The sequence below is a fragment of the Elaeis guineensis genome, chromosome 4, assembly GCF_000442705.2.
Source record: "Elaeis guineensis isolate ETL-2024a chromosome 4, EG11, whole genome shotgun sequence".
Lineage (NCBI taxonomy): Eukaryota > Viridiplantae > Streptophyta > Magnoliopsida > Arecales > Arecaceae > Elaeis > Elaeis guineensis.
In genome coordinates, this window is record NC_025996.2 from 16,323,794 (window position 1) to 16,342,703 (window position 18,910).

An 18,910-nucleotide genomic window follows, 5' to 3' on the forward strand; every position below is an offset into this window, starting at 1 on the left:
TCTTGACCAAGCCATGAATCATTGGTTGGTGATACCTTGCTTCCAATTCTAAAAGCACATCTGCAAGTCTACAAACTTCTTAAATTCATGCCTCTCAAGTCTCAGTGTATGTTTAACCTTGTCTTAATTCCTTCTAGTTGCAGACATACGGCACTAGAATGCCACTCAAAGTACAAGTTTACCTACCAAGAAAAAGTCATTGCTACAATTTCCTTCAACTACCATCCCGTCAGGATCCAACAACTGACTGCCTACTCTGCCAAGGCCCACCAACAAGCAGATGTACTCAAAACCTTGAAGTAGTAATCAAGCCTCAGTATCTCAGTTCAGAATTTCCACATTGGCCCTTCATAAATATAATTTGCATCACCCTCGTTTCATAACTATAATTTGCATCACCTTGGGTTTCAAAAAGCTTCTATTCAGGTTTAACTTTTGAAACCTATGCTAAAGCAGGAAGCCAACTTATTATAAGGGTCATCCAAACTCACATGCAGTAGACAATCTAAAATCAGACAAAAGAATCAAGAAGCTTCAAAGGGGCAAGAAAAAGGGAAATGTTAAATATGATACAGTTAAGATGACCATTCAATCATAGGGAGGTTGCTAGATCAAGATTTTCTTAACTGATTGAAGTTTTGTTATGCTCGGGAAATGTTCATATGAGAGAAGGAAAATGAAACAAAAATGTCTGAAAAACAAACAATATCAGAGTTTTTGTTTTTTTTTTTGAATTCAAATATCCAATTTTTAATCTTTGCCTGCCCCAGGAAGGTAGGGTTTTTTGGGTCCAGAAACCCCAAAACAAACTAAACAACAAGTTTCAAACAATAGACCCATGTGATGCAGACAGGACTTCCAAACAAAATTCTGTGGCTGCAAACTGTTGTTGCATAAAAAAGGTGAGATTGCTTTTCTTAGGGTACCCTCAGTCACTTAGTTTTCTAAACACATGATTTGATCAATACTCACCAGTTTAATGCTCTTATTGATGCATGCAGATAGCATCTCCGCCTTTCCATACCTACAAAAAAACATTTTTGTATACTAATAAACAAGCGTGTGCAAATGCATTCTTGGTTAAATGGTTTGAGATTTATCACATTTATAAATTAGTCCTATCAAAAAGAATGTGAAAAGAAATAAAATCAGTTAAGAGATAAGCGTGGGAAAGGTAAATGACTTATTTGACATGACCTTTTCTTCTTCCATACCCATGCTAATATGCCATTAGAAATTAGATGTCTTACTTCAATTTGGGATGAGTAGATGCATAGGCAAGGGGTCTCCAAAACAGGGGGTAACAATTTCATCAAAAAAGTAAAATTAGATCTTTGTCGTGCTTGGTGGAAATAATAGATTCAAGACGAGTCTAGGTATGTACTTTGCCCCACGAGTTGAAAAATTGAACAGAAATTCAAGAAACATTGAGATCAAGTGTAATCACCGACCCAGGTTCTTTATCACCCAGAACTCTGCATGTTCTTATGCAGTTTCGAAAGCATATAAAGTTAACGGAATGAAGACCGTAAGGCTGCCATTCTTTCACAAAGCTCCGATCAAAATGTAATGGCCAGGCAAGCATTTGTCAAAAGTAATCGAAGTAAGCTGACATGCATTATCTAAGATACACTAACAGATGTTTTATGCTAGCCCATGCAACTCCTATAAAACACCGCATACAAGCGTCATCAAACTATCTACCGAATACAAGAATACATCATCCAGCAAAAATGAAACAAAGTGGCTTCATCAACACATTACTCACTCCCTCTTGCTCATTCCTTATTCTTCAATTGCAAAGAGATATGATAAATCGGGTCCTTTCAGTATCTCTAGATCAGTCCTTTATTCCTGCAAACCATTTTTTAAAAAATAAAAATAAAATCAAAATGGAGACATTCCAGATCGCCACCTCCAAGATCTGGAAACCCTCGAAAGACACAAATAAATTTAAAAAAAGAAAAAAAAAAGGAACAAAATCGAAGGCACACCTACGTCTGCTTGGGGAAGGAGGAGGAGGAGGAGGAGGACGAGGCGGACGGGACGCGCTTGTGGCGAAACAGCATGTACCCGAGCGGGAGCACCACTCCGACCATCATAATCGCCACCCCGATCAGGTATCTCATCGGCCCCGGCGGCTCCAACTCCATCAATCTCCTCATCTGGAAGAACCCAACAGCACCAAACCCTAGTCGTCAATTTTACTCCACGCATCGCCCAATAAAAATCCCTAATTGCGGGAATTCGAGGAGTAGTATGCTTACCGGCATCCTTGTAGGTACAAGGCAAGAAGCGCGAGGAGACGGTAGCGGACGGAGGAATGGCGGTTGGGGGAGGTGCTCGTAGAGTTTGAGATATCGGGTCACCCCCATGGTTGAGATCTTGAAGAAGGAGCTTGGTCCGGTTGACGGCCTGAACCGACCGCGGTCTGTTATGCGGTCTAACAGCGGATCCGATAATAACATTCCCCTGAACCCGCGGAGTCAAGGACCCAAATGCCACACGGAAGAAAGACACCAAGATCATGGTTGTTGGCGGAGCCTCGTCCTCTTCCTCGTCGAGCTTCGTCGGAATCGTGAGGGGCTTCTTCTCCAGGGCTCTCCACTCGTCCAAAGCCTCTGCGGGACCCGCCGCGGCCGTCCATGGAATCCACGTCTTCCACTGCCCGGTACGTTTCTTGGTTTCTGATTGTTCATTTGAGGAGGAAATAACGGGGATGGAGAGTGTGGATGGGAGTTCGGGTTCTCATTCTTTTGTCAGCAGGATGTGGTTGGGATTGTAGCCAAGCTGTCGGAATGTATCGCGTTGCGAGGGGGAAACATACACTGTGTGGATGTGTTTGTTCCCGAGAATAAGCAGGTCTTCTATTCTAGGTGGTGGGTGTCAGTATTTTCTTTCACTCTTATCATTTGATTCAAATTTCCTTTATGTGAAATATTATTCAATGAATCTTTCATATTGCCCAGTTGCGTTCTTAAGTAAAAAGGATATGAAGAAGGTAGTGAACAAAAATCGGATTTATTTGTCATAGGAGATCAAGATATTGTTTCCCACCATTGCGATTGTTGTTGGCCTCTTTGATGAGTTACTTTTCTCTCTATACCCTGAAAAGCTGTATATAAGTGGAGTCAAATAAAGTAACTTTCTAGTGTACTTGTACTGATGAAACTGAAAGATAGCCTTGTTCTATTTTTTTATTTTAAATAATAGAAATGTATGAGAAGGAGATGAAGAAGTTACAAACTTATTGTGTGATAATCCGGCCCAATTGGGCCCAAAACCAGCCCACAAAGCCCACCAGAAAAAAAAAAAAAAAAAAAGAGCAGGGAGGAAGACTCCCGATCGGAGTCTTCCTCTTCCCGTCTCCGATCAAAAATCGAGTCCTAGGGCCATTAAAAGACCCTAGGACGAGCTCTATAAGAACCCCCTCTTCTCTCTGAGTGTAGATCCTTCGGCCACCGATGATTGCCGGAGATTTTTCTTCGATTTTTCCGTTTGAAGCCGCAACTCCTCGACCTGTGTTCGCCGCGATTTCACGCCGGTGGGGGTCACCGGAGGTTGTGGTAAGGTCCCCTTCCTCTTCCTCTCTTCTCTCCCTTCTTTCTCGTGCCTGTGAGCATGATGGCCGGCGACGGATGTCGCCGGATTTAATTGGAAAAGAAAATCCCCCTGTTCACGCCGCCTCTTTCCTCTGATTTTCCGACGCCGACGGTCACGCCGACCGCCGGCTCTGGCCTCTCCGAACCCGGGAGAGTCGCCCGTTGCCACCGGCCACCGTCGGGCATGATATGGCCGTGATCGGCCGGTCAAGGCACGGGGACCTCTAGGTCCCCTGTTTCGGCCCAATGAAAGCTCGGGAAGAAGAAGAAAAGAAAAAGGAAAAGAAAAAGAAAAAGAAAAGAAAAAGGAAAAAGAAAAAGAAAAACAAAGAAAATACAAAATAGAAAAAAAAATAATAAATAAATAATAAGAAAAGAGAAAATTTTCTTCTCTCCCCTCTTTTTCCCTCTTTCTCTCTCTTTCTCTCTCTATTGTCTCTCTCTAAAAAGAAAAAGAAAAAGAAAAAGAAAATATATATATATATATAATAAAAAATATATATATATATGAGAGAAAGTTTTTCTCATCTCTCTCTTAAGTTTTTCTCTCTCTAGAATTAGACTTTCTCTCTCTACCTTCTCTCTATATTTTCTCTCTCTAAATTTTCTTCCTATTTTCTCTCTCTAGACCTTTCTCTCTCATTATGGATTTCGTCTCTCTAGGGTCATTCTCTCTCTCTGATTACATCACAGACCCTAGGATAAACTTGAGATGAAAATATGATGATCTGGGACTGCTCCGAAATTCGTGCAGTAGATCGGATCTCGATCCGATTCTTTTTCGAAATTGATAATATCAATCATGGTTAATCTATATTAAGTCACCTTGATATGATCTCTGATGATCTCAATCATGATTGCCACTTTTAAAGGATACGAAGATTCTCTCTCCACTTTCTCTCTCTACTTTCTCTCTCATGACCGACTTTCTCTCTCTAAAAAAAAAAGATCTATGAATCCTGTATCGAGTCATGCCTTCATCTTTTAGAAGCTTATATTGACTCTAACAAGATGATCTGAAGTTGCTTTGATATCCGTGCTGTATGTCAACCTCATCTGATCGTATCAAAGATCTTTCAAATTTATTATTAAAGAACCCTATTGATTGATCTTGACTTTAATTCGATCTGTGCCTCATGATTTCTTGATCAAGTCACTTGAATCTGACTCTCAGATCAAAGATCCTAAATTGCCCTGGTATCTGGATGGTCCGACACATTCGGTCAACGGTCCTCTTTCCTTATGATTTAATCTTATTATATTTATGGAATAGAATTTGATAATGATTTGATATTTTAAATAGGATTAGCTGATTCTTCTTACGAAGTCTAAAGATCTAAGATGAAAGAGGTAAGTAGATCCTATGCTCCTTATTTATTTTTAAATGATCATGTTTTTATGCAAAGAATTGCTATTGATGAAATCATAATTTTTCATAAAATAAGGATCGGCATATGTGATATGAAAAAGCATGTTTTATTATGAGCATTGATTTTATGAATATGTCTTATGAAAATAGCATGATTATGAAGCATGAATTTCATTATTTTTCCATCTATGTATATGTATGCTTTAAGAAAAAGATATAATGATTTCAAAGGCTCTCAGATGGCTATGAATGAATCCCTTCGGGAAGGTCGACATCCGGAGCTAGCATCCACACGAAACATGGCCCTGCCAGCGGGTATAAAGTTGGCACATGAATTAAGAACTCTGTCGATTAAGAAACATGGCCCTGTCACGGGTATAATAGTGACCTTAGCACGAATATCTGTGAGCAATGTTTTGAAACATGACATGAATACATGATGAAAATGATTTACGATTCATGATTGTGAAATATACATGATTTATGCATGCATGATGAGTTTATAACTTGTTTTGTTATATGCTCTATGAAATGCTTTATTTTGTATTATCTGTTATTTTCTAAATATTGCATTATCATGAAAAACTTATGCTTGATCCGATAAGGAAGTGCAAGTTCTACTTACTGGGCTAGTGTAGCTCATATTCTTTTTTTTTTTTTTGTTTGAACAGAGAAATAAGGTTAGGATCGGCAAAAGGAATCCAAGCTTGAAGATCGGCATAGCAAGTTGAAAAATTTGACAACAGAAGTTTAATTTATTTTATAATCATGAATTTGTAGTTATTTATGAATGTTGAGATTCGGGTTAGTACTTGCTTTTGGATTTAGATGCTCTGAACCCATATTGGTTCGATTATTTGATGAATAATAGAATTGAATCTTTTTATTTGACGGATTTTAGATGATTATGATGAATTGGCTTTGTGTTATCGTGGGCTCCATCCCTCGATAGCATGGCCGTGTTATGTCCCGGATTTGGGGCGTGACATTTTATGGTATCAGAGCTTAGGTTATAATCATTGGGGATTATGATATAAATGATATAAATGATTAGGATATGATAGAATAATATCAGAGCTTAGGTTTAAGATCATTGAGATTATAAAGTGATATCAAAACTTTATGTATGATCAATAGGATATGACGAGTGGAGTATAATGGATAACATCAGAGCTTAAGATTATGATCATTAAGGACGTGATAGAATGATATAAAGTTTAGATCATGATCACTAGAAAATATGACTTAAGTGGTATTTGAGCTTAAGGTTAGCATTATTCGAGATTGTGACTTTAATGATATTTGAACTTGAGGCTAAGATCATGAGGAACATGATAGATATAAAAGAAATGATTCAATAATTTGATTTCGAATCAATAGGTATTATGATGAAATTTATGCATAAGTGGCATATGAGGTATATAATAGAATTGACGAGTTATATCATAGATTTCAATTAGCAAGGTTGACCTGAGTACGAGAAGTGCTGACCCTAGAATGAAGTGGGAGGTATTGATATATTATGTTAGGTATATTTGATGATATTGGAATGCTAAACCTATATGAATAAAGGATATGATAATTTTACTGATTTTGATGTTAATTTCTTTGCAAAGAAAGGTTGGTTTGGAAGTTGTCTAAATGATTGTAAAGTAAATCGAAGGTTAACTCAAATTAATTCTAGACATATTGGATTCTTGAGGAGTGGCGAAGCTTATGTAATAAGTTCAAGCATAGAAGGTGGATGAAGATTTAATTTTGATGAGCTATGCCTAAGAGATAGTAATGACAAGAAAATCTTAAATTTTACCCTTAATTGTATATGAAATCTGAAAGTTGGATCTATCTTGATTGATTTAATATACAAAGATATCTTTTATTTTTGATAGACTTAGATAATTTGGTAAGTTGAGATCAGAGTGCGCAGGAAAAGCGTGGTGGTCTGAATTGATTAGAAATATTAATCCTTTAAATCTAAAGATATTATGAAATACGTTAGTTGTAAATAAGGAAGGATTTTACTGATAATAAATGGATGCTAGAGAGAAAATCTATCTGATCAAGAAGAGACTCAAAGCAGTATAGGATAGACAGAAGAGTTGGGCAGATAGAAAAAGAAGAGAATTAGAATTTTATTTTGATGATCATATTTTTCTAAAAATATCACCTATAAAAAGTGTCATGAGGTTTGGGAGACATGGCAAACTGAGTCCACGATATATTGGACCTTTTGAAATCTTAAATCGAGTAGGAGATGTTGCTTACGAACTAGTCTTACCACCAGATTTATCCAAAGTGCACAATGTCTTTCATGTTTCATTACTGAGAAAGTTTGTACTTGATCCAAACAGTGTGATAAAGTATGAGCCATTGCAAGTTCATGAAGATCTAACCTATAAAGAATTTTTCTCTGAATTATTGATCGAAAAGAGCAAGTTCTAAGACGGCGTATCATTCTGTATGTAAAGATTCATTGGAGTAATCATGAAGAGAAAGAGGTCACTTGGGAGCTTGAAGATGATATGAAGACGAGATATCCATACTTATTTGAAAATGAAGGTATGTTAAATTTCGAGGACGAAATTTTTTTTAAGGGGGGTAGAATGTGATAATCCGGCCCAATTGGGCCCAAAACCAGCCCACAAAGCCCACCAGAAAAAAAAAAAAAAAAAAAAGAGCAGGAGGAAGACTCCCGATCGGAGTCTTCCTCTTCCCTCTCCGATCAAAAATCGGAGTCCTAGGGCCATTAAAAGACCTAGGACGAGCTCTATAAGAACCCCCTCTTCTCCTCTAAGTGTAGATCCTTCGGCCACCGATGATTGCCGGAGATTTTTCTCCGATTTTTCCGTTTGAAGCCGCAACCCTCGACCTGTGTTCGCCGCGATTTCACGCCGGTGGGGGTCACCGGAGGTTGTGGTAAGGTCTCCTTCCTCTTCCTCTCTTCTCTCCCTTCTTTCTCGTGCCTGTGAGCACGATGGCCAGCGACGGGTGTCGCCGGATTTAATTGGAAAAGAAAACCCCCTGTTCACGCCGCCTCTTTCCTCTGATTTTCCGACGCCGACGGTCACGCCGACCGCCGGCTCTGGCCTCTCCGAACCCGGGAGAGTCGCCCGTTGCCGCCGGCCACCGTCGGGCATGATATGGCCGTGATCGGCCGGTCAAGGCACGGGGACCTCTAGGTCCCCTGTTTCGGCCCAATGAAAGCTCGGGAAGAAGAAGAAAAGAAAAGAAAAGAAAAGAAAAAGGAAAAAGAAAAAGAAAAGAAAAAGGAAAAAGAAAAAGAAAAACAAAGAAAATGCAAAATAGAAAAAAAAATAATAAATAAATAATAAGAAAAGAGAAAATTTTTTCTCTCCCCTCTTTTTCCCTCTTTCTCTCTCTTTCTCTCTCTATTGTCTCTCTCTAAAAAGAAAAAGAAAAAGAAAAAATATATATATATAATAAAATATATATATATATATGAGAGAAAGTTTTTTCATCTCTCTCTTAAGTTTTCTCTCTCTAGAATTAGACTTTCTCTCTCTACTTCTCTCTACATTTTCTCTCTCTAAATTTTTTCCTATTTTCTCTCTCTAGACCTTTCTCTCTCATTATGGATTTCGTCTCTCTAGGGTCATTCTCTCTCTCTGATTACATCACAGACCCTAGGATAAACTTGAGATGAAAATATGATGATCTGGGACTGCTCCGAAATTCGTGCAGTAGATCGGATCTCGATCCGATTCTTTTTCGAAATTGATAATATCAATCATGGTTAATCTATATTAAGTCACCTTGATATGATCTCTGATGATCTCAATCATGATTGCCACTTTTAAAGGATACGAAGATTCTCTCTCCACTTTCTCTCTCTACTTTCTCTCTCATGACCGACTTTCTCTCTCTAAAAAAAAGATCTATGAATCCTGTATCGAGTCATGCCTTCATCTTTTAGAAGCTTATATTGACTCTAACAAGATGATCTGAAGTTGCTTTGATATCCGTGCTGTATGTCAACCTCATCTGATCGTATCAAAGATCTTTCAAATTTATTATTAAAGAACCCTATTGATTGATCTTGACTTTAATTCGATCTGTGCCTCATGATTTCTTGATCAAGTCACTTGAATCTGACTCTCAATCAAAGATCCTAAATTGCCCTGGTATCTGGATGGTCCGACACATTCGGTCAACGGTCCTCTTTCCTTATGATTTAATCTTATTATATTTATGGAATAGAATTTGATAATGATTTGATATTTTAAATAGGATTAGCTGATTCTTCTTACGAAGTCTAAAGATCTAAGATGAAAGAGGTAAGTAGATCCTATGCTCCTTATTTATTTTTAAATGATCATGTTTTTATGCAAAGAATTGCTATTGATGAAATCATAATTTTTCATAAAATAAGGATCGGCATATGTGATATGAAAAAGCATGTTTTATTATGAGCATTGATTTTATGAATATGTCTTATGAAAATAGCATGATTATGAAGCATGAATTTCATTGTTTTTCCATCTATGTATATGTATGCTTTAAGAAAAAGATATAATGATTTCAAAGGCTCTCAGATGGCTATGAATGAATCCCTTCGGGAAGGTCGACATCCGGAGCTAGCATCCACACGAAACATGGCCCTGCCAGCGGGTATAAAGTTGGCACATGAATTAAGAACTCTGTCGATTAAGAAACATGGCCCTGTCACGGGTATAATAGTGACCTTAGCACGAATATCTGTGAGCAATTTTTGAAACATGACATGAATACATGATGAAAATGATTTACGATTCATGATTGTGAAATATACATGATTTATGCATGCATGATGAGTTTATAACTTGTTTTGTTATATGCTCTATGAAATGCTTTATTTTGTATTATCTGTTATTTTCTAAATATTGCATTATCATGAAAAACTTATGCTTGATCCGATAAGGAAGTGCAAGTTCTACTTACTGGGCTAGTGTAGCTCATATTCTTTTTGTTTTCTTTTTGTTTGAACAAGAAATAAGGTTAGGATCGGCAAAAAGAATCCAAGCTTGAAGATCGGCATAGCAAGCTGAAAAATTTGACAACAGAAGTTTAATTTATTTTATAATCATGAATTTGTAGTTATTTATGAATGTTGAGATTCGGGTTAGTACTTGCTTTTGGATTTAGATGCTCTGAACCCATATTGGTTCGATTATTTGATGAATAATAGAATTGAATCTTTTTATTTGACGGATTTTAGATGATTATGATGAATTGGCTTCGTGTTATCGTGGGCTCCATCCCTCGGTAGCATGGTCTGTTATGTCCCGGATTTGGGGCGTGACATATTGCTTCAAGGAGATGAATACCTCCTAACTACTGCATTGAAAGCAGATGATATTCAAATACATCTAAAGAAATGAAAGTCATGAAGTATGTGTCAAATATGATTGATTCTTGTTGGTCTAGTGTCCATGGATGGATAGATAGTGATTGCAATATTAGCTTTTCTAAGGAATCTACAATGGGAATTGGCCAAGAAGAAGAGGTAGGGGAGAGATACTATAGTTCCATAGGGAATTGAAAATCACATTTCGAATGGATTCCAATATCATGGGAATTTGACAGTTGTGAACTTGATGGTCTTTTTTATCCCTCCTGCTCACTTTCTTTGTAACCCCTCCTTATCTAATTTCCACCATGGAGTTCATACCAAGGTGTACCGAGAGTAAAGTGAGAAAAATGGATCGACTGTTGTTTTGGATGGGATGTGTACCATACCATATTGACCCGTACTTTACCGAACCAATAATATTCTGGTACAATACTGGGTACTGATATTGCGGACCTTGATTTCCACCTTCATGGGAGACATCACATGAATATGTTGGTGGGGCATCTATACAACCTCTAAGGAATTAAGTTGGGATTGTGATCAAGTTGTTAAACATTAGAGGGATGGATTGGATGGATTCATTGATTATGTAACTTTTTGATTTCTTTCAAAAACTTAAAAATACAAAAGACTGAAGAATTGGAAATGAATCAATTGTAAATAAATTGAATAAAAATAAAAATTATCCTGTGTAGTCATTCAAAACATAATTTATTGTCCAGAAACTATTTTAAGATGAAGCCAATAGTTAGCATGTGCCAAAGTCCATTTAACATCCTAAATTGCCTAAAATTTGTGTTTAGAAAAGTCCAAAAAAAAAAAAGAATCTAAGAGAAAAAAGCATAATCACATTTCAATAAGAATCCATATATATAGTTATCTCTACTTTCAAAGGTAGAAAAAGATTTCATTTTATCCTGTAATTGAATTTCTTATGGCACCATGAGGTTGACTTCTAAAGCAACTATTATTTTGGATATGCTTGACTTAGCATGATTTGTCACTCCAATATCAATTATCCTTATAGAAATAGTAGAAACTCAAATTTCTGCAGTTATTTGTGAAATATGAAGTAAGACTACTAGCTTTTAGCTCTCATAACTCTCAAAATTCTTTTCTATTATTATTTCAAGTTCTAAACTGTAAGGAGATCCCTTAATTGATCTGCTAGAGGCTTATTAGTGTATTGTACTTAGATAGGCTGCTACTCTACCACTGAGGTTTATGTATCACCAATGTAAAGATGAGTTCTTTAACTATAGTTGAGTGCTCAAAGTTCCATAGTATCCTGATTTTTTTTCGGAAGACATGTAATATCTTGATTATATGCTTCAATTATTTCTTATGCTATTGAATCTATTCTAAGAGTACATGGTGGTGCAACTTGGCAGTGAATTTGGATTTGATCCGGCAAGCTGGCCACGAGATGAGATCAATAATGACTTCATGAAATTATCCACGTTATTCAATGCAGAAAGATCTGTTGTGCGAGTACCTTATCTAGACCCAAAATACAGGATTGCAGTTCTTGCTTCAAAGCAGGTGAGATATGGTGTGTTGAATTTTCTGGAGCAAAACTGTTCATACTTAAGGATGCATGACTAAATCAACTCCAAGTGGCCCACTGTGATTCTAGTAATGGCATAGCCTAAGGTACAGACTGGGTGCTGATATCTTCATGATCTGTTATCCTCCCCTGCAACACCCCACCCCCACCATCACCCCCATCCATTCCCACCTTCCCTGCACCATACTGAACCCATTCTTAGGTTTCAATTACTATGCATCTTTCGTAAATGTTTTATCAACTTAATTTATTTGATTTTGTAGGATCATTGCTTGGTTGACTTGTTACACAGGTGGCAGGAGGGTAGACTTCCTGTGGACATCAGTTGTGTGATAAGGTGAAGCATATATACAGTAACATTTTACTTCATGGTAATATTCTTTTCTTCACTAACATTGAAATATGCATTGTATCGTCACAGCAATCATGTTAGATCTCCGAATACTCATGTCATACGATTCCTTGAAAGACATGGGATTCCATATCATTACCTACCAACAACTCCAGGAAATAAGAGAGAGGACGAGATTTTGGAATTAGTTGTAGATACTGATTTTCTTGTGCTTGCAAGATATATGCAGGTATGATATTATTCACTTTTATACTTATTTTTGGTTGAATTATCTCCAGGATGTTTGCTAATAATTTTATTATTTGATGCTTTTAGAAACTAAAAGTTGCACTATCTTTAGTTACTATTGAATTGATCATACTGAGAATTGGAGAGACTAAAATGATTTGGATTATATTTCTCAGTCCATTGCAATGTGGGTTGGAGAGGGGAGCATTTCATTCAGCAAGTCCTGAAACTAAGGAAGCAATATTGATGATCAGAGTTTTCTTGGCAGAGAGAGAGAGAGGGAGGGAGGGAGGGAGAGAATTGATGGTTAGTTATAGGAGTTAAAGATTTTGGACATGATGAGAGCAAGTGCTGACTTGTTCTTCCCAGCTTGTTCCCTGTGGGGCAAATACCAACACCTGGTTCTGGGTCAATATGAAGTCCTGGGCACTCCAACCCTCTGTCTGTACTGAGTCAATATGACACATCGACACCAGATGGGCCCGTGCCAGTGATACTTACTCCTTTGATTACCGGGAAAAATGGATTTGAAGATCTTTGACATTTAATGGAAAGTGAACCTACAGGTGTCCTTTCTATTGCTTGTTAATTTAAGAGCCTAGAAAAATCAAAGTAATTAGGGAGATTAAAAAGGCAGTGGAACAAGTTATCAATCTTGTCCACTATTTTAAAGGGATTGGAGTAGAAACTTACATAGTAAAGTCTTTTCAAATTGAATGGCTTAATGGTTTCACAAATTTTCCAGTCAAGGAGTAGTCGTTTATGAGCAAGAAGAAGCGCATAGACTCTCAAATCTTACTGCAGTAAGCTTAGTAATTCATGATTGCATTCTTATTTTGGCATCCAAGCAAGTAATTTTTTGTTACCGAGGGAAAGAATCAATGAATGCATACATGTGTTGCTTTGGACACATTTTGCAGTTGTTATGGGGTAAATATAAAAATTTGTACTCTTTGATTCATGCAAGCAATTTTAAACTTATTATTGTTAAATAATTCCACTGTAGATCATGTGGGGGAGAACCTACAAAGAAGGGATGAGGCTTCTCTGGTATTTTAGATCAGCAAGTATGGTAATAACTATTATAGGAAACCTTTGAAACTAATCTGCTAGATGGATATTAATGAGAGATAAGGAAACACTTCTGTGCCAACTGTTTAACATTAGCTGACAAGTAAATAATTTTCATATGCTATTCAGTCCATTGAGCTCTCTATCTCCCTGCCCCCTCCCTCCCTGCCCTACTCCAAACCCCCTCCCCCCTTCTTGCTTTCTTAGATAGTTTGCATGTGGATCATTCGATAATTAATGGTTTAATAACATTTTCCTTCTATAGTATTTTTAACCTCAGGGTCACATGTTGGAATCATGCAACCATGTGATGCATCCACTAATTGAGCCACCGGGGATCTATAGCAATTCAATTCATGTATAGTAGTCATCTAAATCACTCCTTTCATATTGATGGTTCATAGAGGAGAGTTTGCTCGTTAGATATTTTAAGCATGTCCATGATGCATTTTACATTCTCCATGATTGTTGAAGTAATGGGAGTTTTGAAGAGATAAAAGTGTTGAATGAAATTGTAGTTGATCTTAGTATGCTTTCTATGCTTGTGAGAAACTGGATGTTTGCTATATGAATAGCACTTCATATATCTTGAATGTTGAAGTGGAGCATCAAAAGAAACCCTACTCTGGGCAACTTAGACTATTATCAACAATATTTGTTCGATAGATATGGTTTGCCAAACTTCAAGCCAACATGCCAACATCCTAATGAATGCAACATTGCATCACTATAGGCATATACATGTCAAATTGAGAAACCTTGCTGTTTCATCCAATTGGTCAAAATAGTGACTTGATCCCTTCTTGGTTGGAGTGTAAGTGCGATTAAACTATTAAGTTCAAAATACGAGTGATATGCAACTCTATCAATGGTCAATGGTAAAGGTTTAGTTTGATGGTTTCTATTTTAGGTGATTTGTTTAGATTCCAGATTGCCTAGCTTTCTGAGATCTGTTTCAAATATGGTCCACCTGTGTCAAAATTTTGCATGAGAAATACATTTTGATAAAATCTAATAAATTAAAGAGATGTAACGAACCGACAGAGGTAAATAAAGAGCAGAATTTCCTTATTTAGTCAGTGCATTGTACTAAGTTCATGCCTGGGTTCCGTCATTGCCTTCTCTGGAAGATTGGTCCTTCTTTAGTTCCAACTATATATTACTAGTTTGAGAATTTTCTAATTCATCTGATCACCATGTCCGAACTGGGAAGTTTAAAAAATAGCTAATGCTCAAAAATATCATAGTGCAAAATTTGATGGTTGCCGCTATAAACTCTGAGGGTTAAAAAGGATTCAGAACAATTACTGGACATTGCTTTCTTACACATGCTCCTTAGTTATACTAAGAAATATTTTAATGAAAAATTCAGCAAATTAGACTATAATAGGTTGCTTATTTAACCATCGCCATGAAACAGGACTCTCATAATGAGGGTCTTGTTCCTTAAAGAGGGAGTGGTCGCACTCTGTTTTAGTTTAAAGAAAAAAAGAGAATAAAAGAATAGAAAATCCCTCAAGAAGGAGAACCCATATTCACAAACAAAAGAGCTGAGCATGCTCTTTATGTTTTCATGACTTCATGCCAACCTAAGTGGAGAACACCTCTGCATGCAAATCTATCTCATTAGGGTTTCGAAACCCTGGAAAAGATCCCGAAAACCCCTGCTTTTTAAAATATCTAAGGTATAACACTCATTTGACATATCATCTTAGCCTGATTGTCCATAAACTTTAGCGTTTCTAAATTGTTTCAACTGATGGAGTTAATCTTGTCCGGCAATTCATACTGACCTAGGTGGAGAATACCTCTGCATGGAAATCTATGTTTTTAGGATTTGGAACCCTGGAAAAGATCCTGAAAACCTCTGCTCTCTAAAATATCTGAGGCATAACACTCATCTGACATCTCACCTTGGCCTGAGTGTCCATAAACTTTGCATTTCTAAGTTGTTTCAGTTGATGGAATTGATCTTCTCCAGCCAACTAATAGAATGTGGAGACATGTCACTAGAAATTCCACCATTGCTTTCTTTCTGCATGTTTTTGCCTTCTGCAAATTTGCCCAAGTCAATTTCCATAATAGCTGGTGTTCAAAACTATCATTATTTTACAAAAAATGCAGATATTGTCTGGAAGGTTTTTAGAGAGCTATGGCAAAGACATTATTAACATTCATCATGGCCTTCTTCCATCATTCAAGGGTGGGAATCCTTCTAAACAGGTCTTTGATTCTTGGCTTCTATGATTATATGAACTGGAACTATCTTTGAACATCTCATTCATGAGTTAATCTTTTAAATTGCAATATAATTCTCAGGCTTTTGATGCTGGGGTGAAATTGATTGGTGCCACAAGTCATTTTGTGACAGAAGAACTCGACTCAGGTGCAATTATTGAACAGATGGTAATGTTCTTTGCATTAATAATGACATCACTTATCATCTTTTACTCATGCTTGATTTATGAGTTGGGTGTCATAGTTTGGCATCCCTCCTGATACAACCATCAATCAGACTTTTTGGATCCAACAATTTTTGTTGCAATATGACTAATCATTAACTGGTGCATAATCTTGTAATTCTTGTGCTTAACAATGTGTAATTAGCCGTCTGTAATCTGTTATTGAGGAAACAAAAAGTTGCTGGTAAACTCAACCTAACAGTTGGAGAATAGGCATTTTCAACCCTCGAATAAGCATGACTGAAGGTCCTTCTGACTATCTGTTCAACCATGAATCCCCCAAACTATTAAGGATTGACTGCATATTTCATGCATCACCATTGCTAGTCTTGCTCCCATGTACAGCTTCTAATATCCTGCATGATATCCATATTCAATTTTATTCGCTAAAAATGCTTGCAGTGGGACAAAGTTGGCAAGCAAATTCAGTGAGCAATGTGTCCATGTGTGTGAGAGAGAGAGAGAGAGAGAGAGATTTAATCTGACAATATCATGTAAAATAAGAAACTTGACAAATAAATATACAAAAGGAGGCATGAATCTGGATACATTGGAATAGTCAGGTTGGCAAGATCAATATTGCAGTAGGTGCAGGTCAAAATTAATTGTAGATGGGACTCGGTTAAGGAGAGATATGTCAGTATTGTTGATTCTTTGTCCTTTTAGCAGTACCATCCTTTGAAAGCTACAGAAACAAAGACAAAGGAAGGTTCTGATCAAGGTTTTCTATCTCGGTACCGGACCCCATATCGGTGCTATCCAGTGTTGGTATATGGCACAGACCAGTATGATGGTGTCGGTACCATACTGTATGGTACGCCCGATGTTGGATAGTACACCAAACCCTGGTTCTGCTTACATTCAAGAAAATCATGAGTTGCATTTTACTTTTCATCATCATTTTCACATAAAAATATACTATATAATTGAGAGAATTTGAGCATGAAGTGGCCCCTGTAACGGCTTTAGTGAATGATCCATCATAAATATCCAATTATAATGTGAACTTGAATTTATAAAGACTATGTGCTATGATGTTCTTCCTCTGGTTATAGTAGTAGATGGGACCTCTGATGTCTGAAAGAACAAAGACTGAACAATAGAAATGCTTCTGATTATTACATGGCAGAGTATTTTCAGTGTTGTCGAGGTAAACTATTGGACTTCTTAGGACATTTGGTTATACCTTGACAAATCATTCACTTTTGCTTTCACTCTGATCCCTGAAACCTGTGTTCATTTTATTGGAATTTGGATTAATCCTTGTTTTGACAAAACTTTCACTCTGATCTTGTCAAATCATTCACTTTTTGCTTGGAAAGTGACCTCGTGAATGGTCCTGGGAAGTAAAGCCAGGAACACCTGATTGGAGAACATAATTCAGGGAGATTTCTCTGAAGTTTAGGTATGTCAAAATACCAACCATTTCATTGCTAGCTACATTACAAAGCAAACTGCCAAGTGGACACATCAACCATATCTACCATCATTTTCAATCATCCTCCTTTTATAGGATATTTTTATAAATATGTCTTTATGCTTTTGATCAATTCATCCGCTTTGGTATGATAGGGTTTTTTCCTATTTTGGTTTTAGATAAACAAGAAAAACTAGCAACCAGAAGTAGAAATGTGTTTAACATCTGAAATATTTAACCCATTTAAAATCTGAAAAGATTTCGAGGTCATAGTCAATTATGTTGCTCTCTCTCACATGCATTGTATGTGCTCAGGGCTGGTGTCATATCATCTGGATGTGTTATGATGCGCCCATATGTACTGAGAAATGCTGATGCGAGCTAGTATATAATTCATACCTCCGAAGTTTCAGTAACTGTTGCTACATAGTGTTTCTATTAACAGAATTGGTTTTTGGGAAAAGGGGAAAAAAGAGTGGAATATCTCGTGGAAGCATCATCTAATCTGTTTGCCCAACTTCATTTCTAATGTCCCGTGAAGTGTTGCAGTTCAACAAGAATCTGCACGCAGTAAAAGACATGCTCTCTTTCTTCCTATTTGAGCTCAGCTGGCTTGATACGGACTCCTGAGCAAACAGCCCATCACCACATGTCTGCATGCTTGCACAGCGACAATCCCATTTCTTCTGACCTTCATGTGCTTCGTTACACAACCTGCTCTCTATCAATGAACCTATGGAAATCAAATCTATAGAATAACCTCTGGAAACTCAAACCTCTGACACCATCCAAAGAAATGTGAGCTGCTAGCGCATCCATCTGCCGTTGTGCAAAACCACAGTATGGTCAAGCATGCAACTAAGGGTCTAGATTCTTAACGAAGCTATGCAAGATGAGTCATATGTTTAGAACCATTGTTCTTTGGCAGGAGATCATGTAGTGACCCCCCAAACTGAACATGGCTGTGAGTCAATCAGCTCAGGTGAAACCATTCACAGAATGTACATGGGATATGAAACCGTGTTTGCTCTCTTTATCTACTTCCTACTGCTGCGAAGTTACCTTCTCATAGCCATGCCAAATTAATTGACTGTCAGTTCTGATGCTTTATTTTTTGAAGCAGGTTGAGAGAGTTTATCACAGAGATACCTTACAAAGCTTTGTACAGAAATCAGAAAACCTTGAGAAGCAATGTTTGGCACGGGCACTAAAATCATACTGTGAACTTCGAGTGCTACCTTATGAATCAAATAAGACTGTTGTATTTTGAAGGAGATTTGTTTTAAACGGTCGCAATTTTGTATCAACTCCTCTATTAATTCAGTTGAATAAGGATACTTATTTTGATATCATATTTGGTTTTTATTCTCAATGTTGCGGTTTCCTTGTGTCATGCTTCATTATCTTCATTACTACCAATGAGAGAAAGAATGCCTATCTATTATTATTTTATTCCGCGTGCTGTTTAATGGTTCAATGATATGGGCTTTCT

General features: G+C 37.2%; 2 protein-coding genes across 5 annotated transcripts; one reads left to right on the top strand and one right to left on the bottom strand.

Moving 5' to 3' along the window:
* Positions 1-1,584: 1,584 nt before the first annotated feature.
* LOC105043665 (uncharacterized) lies at positions 1,585-2,478 on the bottom strand. 2 transcript variants are annotated; one of them, XM_073255707.1, is made up of 3 exons: positions 2,268-2,478; positions 1,999-2,165; positions 1,585-1,854 (listed from the first exon to the last, which is right to left on the bottom strand). In XM_073255707.1, exons 1-3 carry the CDS (start codon positions 2,466-2,468, stop codon positions 1,836-1,838), a joined length of 387 nt encoding a protein of 128 aa, XP_073111808.1. In that variant the 5' UTR covers positions 2,469-2,478; the 3' UTR covers positions 1,585-1,835. The 2 variants fall into 2 exon arrangements, with proteins under 2 accessions (XP_073111808.1, XP_073111809.1); XM_073255708.1 differs by having other exon boundaries at positions 1,995-2,165.
* Positions 2,479-2,496: 18 nt separating this feature from the next.
* On the top strand, positions 2,497-18,790 carry LOC105043666 (formyltetrahydrofolate deformylase 1, mitochondrial). 3 transcript variants are annotated; one of them, XM_010921303.4, is made up of 8 exons: positions 2,497-2,671; positions 2,767-2,879; positions 11,713-11,863; positions 12,152-12,225; positions 12,310-12,469; positions 15,664-15,762; positions 15,859-15,945; positions 18,542-18,790. In XM_010921303.4, the coding sequence occupies exons 1-8, from the start codon at positions 2,528-2,530 to the stop codon at positions 18,686-18,688; spliced, it is 975 nt and encodes a 324-aa protein (XP_010919605.1). In that variant the 5' UTR covers positions 2,497-2,527; the 3' UTR covers positions 18,689-18,790. The 3 variants fall into 3 exon arrangements, with proteins under 3 accessions (XP_010919605.1, XP_010919607.1, XP_073111807.1); XM_010921305.4 differs by having other exon boundaries at positions 15,859-15,925; positions 18,542-18,765; XM_073255706.1 differs by lacking the exon at positions 2,767-2,879 and having other exon boundaries at positions 2,534-2,671.
* Positions 18,791-18,910: the final 120 nt, after the last annotated feature.

What these genes read in the sequence shown, in the direction of transcription:
- LOC105043665 (XM_073255707.1), bottom strand. Translation starts at nt 2,468, where the DNA reads ATGTTATTATCGGATCCGCTGTTAGACCGCATAACAGACCGCGGTCGG. An exon ending in TTGTACCTACAAGGATGCCG is followed by an intron (nt 2,166 to 2,267) that starts GTAAGCATACTA and finishes GGGTTCTTCCAG; the next exon opens with ATGAGGAGATTGATGGAGTT.
- LOC105043666 (XM_010921303.4), top strand. Translation starts at nt 2,528, where the DNA reads ATGGTTGTTGGCGGAGCCTCGTCCTCTTCCTCGTCGAGCTTCGTCGGA. An exon ending in CAGGTCTTCTATTCTAGGTG is followed by an intron (nt 2,880 to 11,712) that starts GTGGGTGTCAGT and finishes GCAACTTGGCAG; the next exon opens with TGAATTTGGATTTGATCCGG. An exon ending in TGCTTGCAAGATATATGCAG is followed by an intron (nt 12,470 to 15,663) that starts GTATGATATTAT and finishes CAAAAAATGCAG; the next exon opens with ATATTGTCTGGAAGGTTTTT.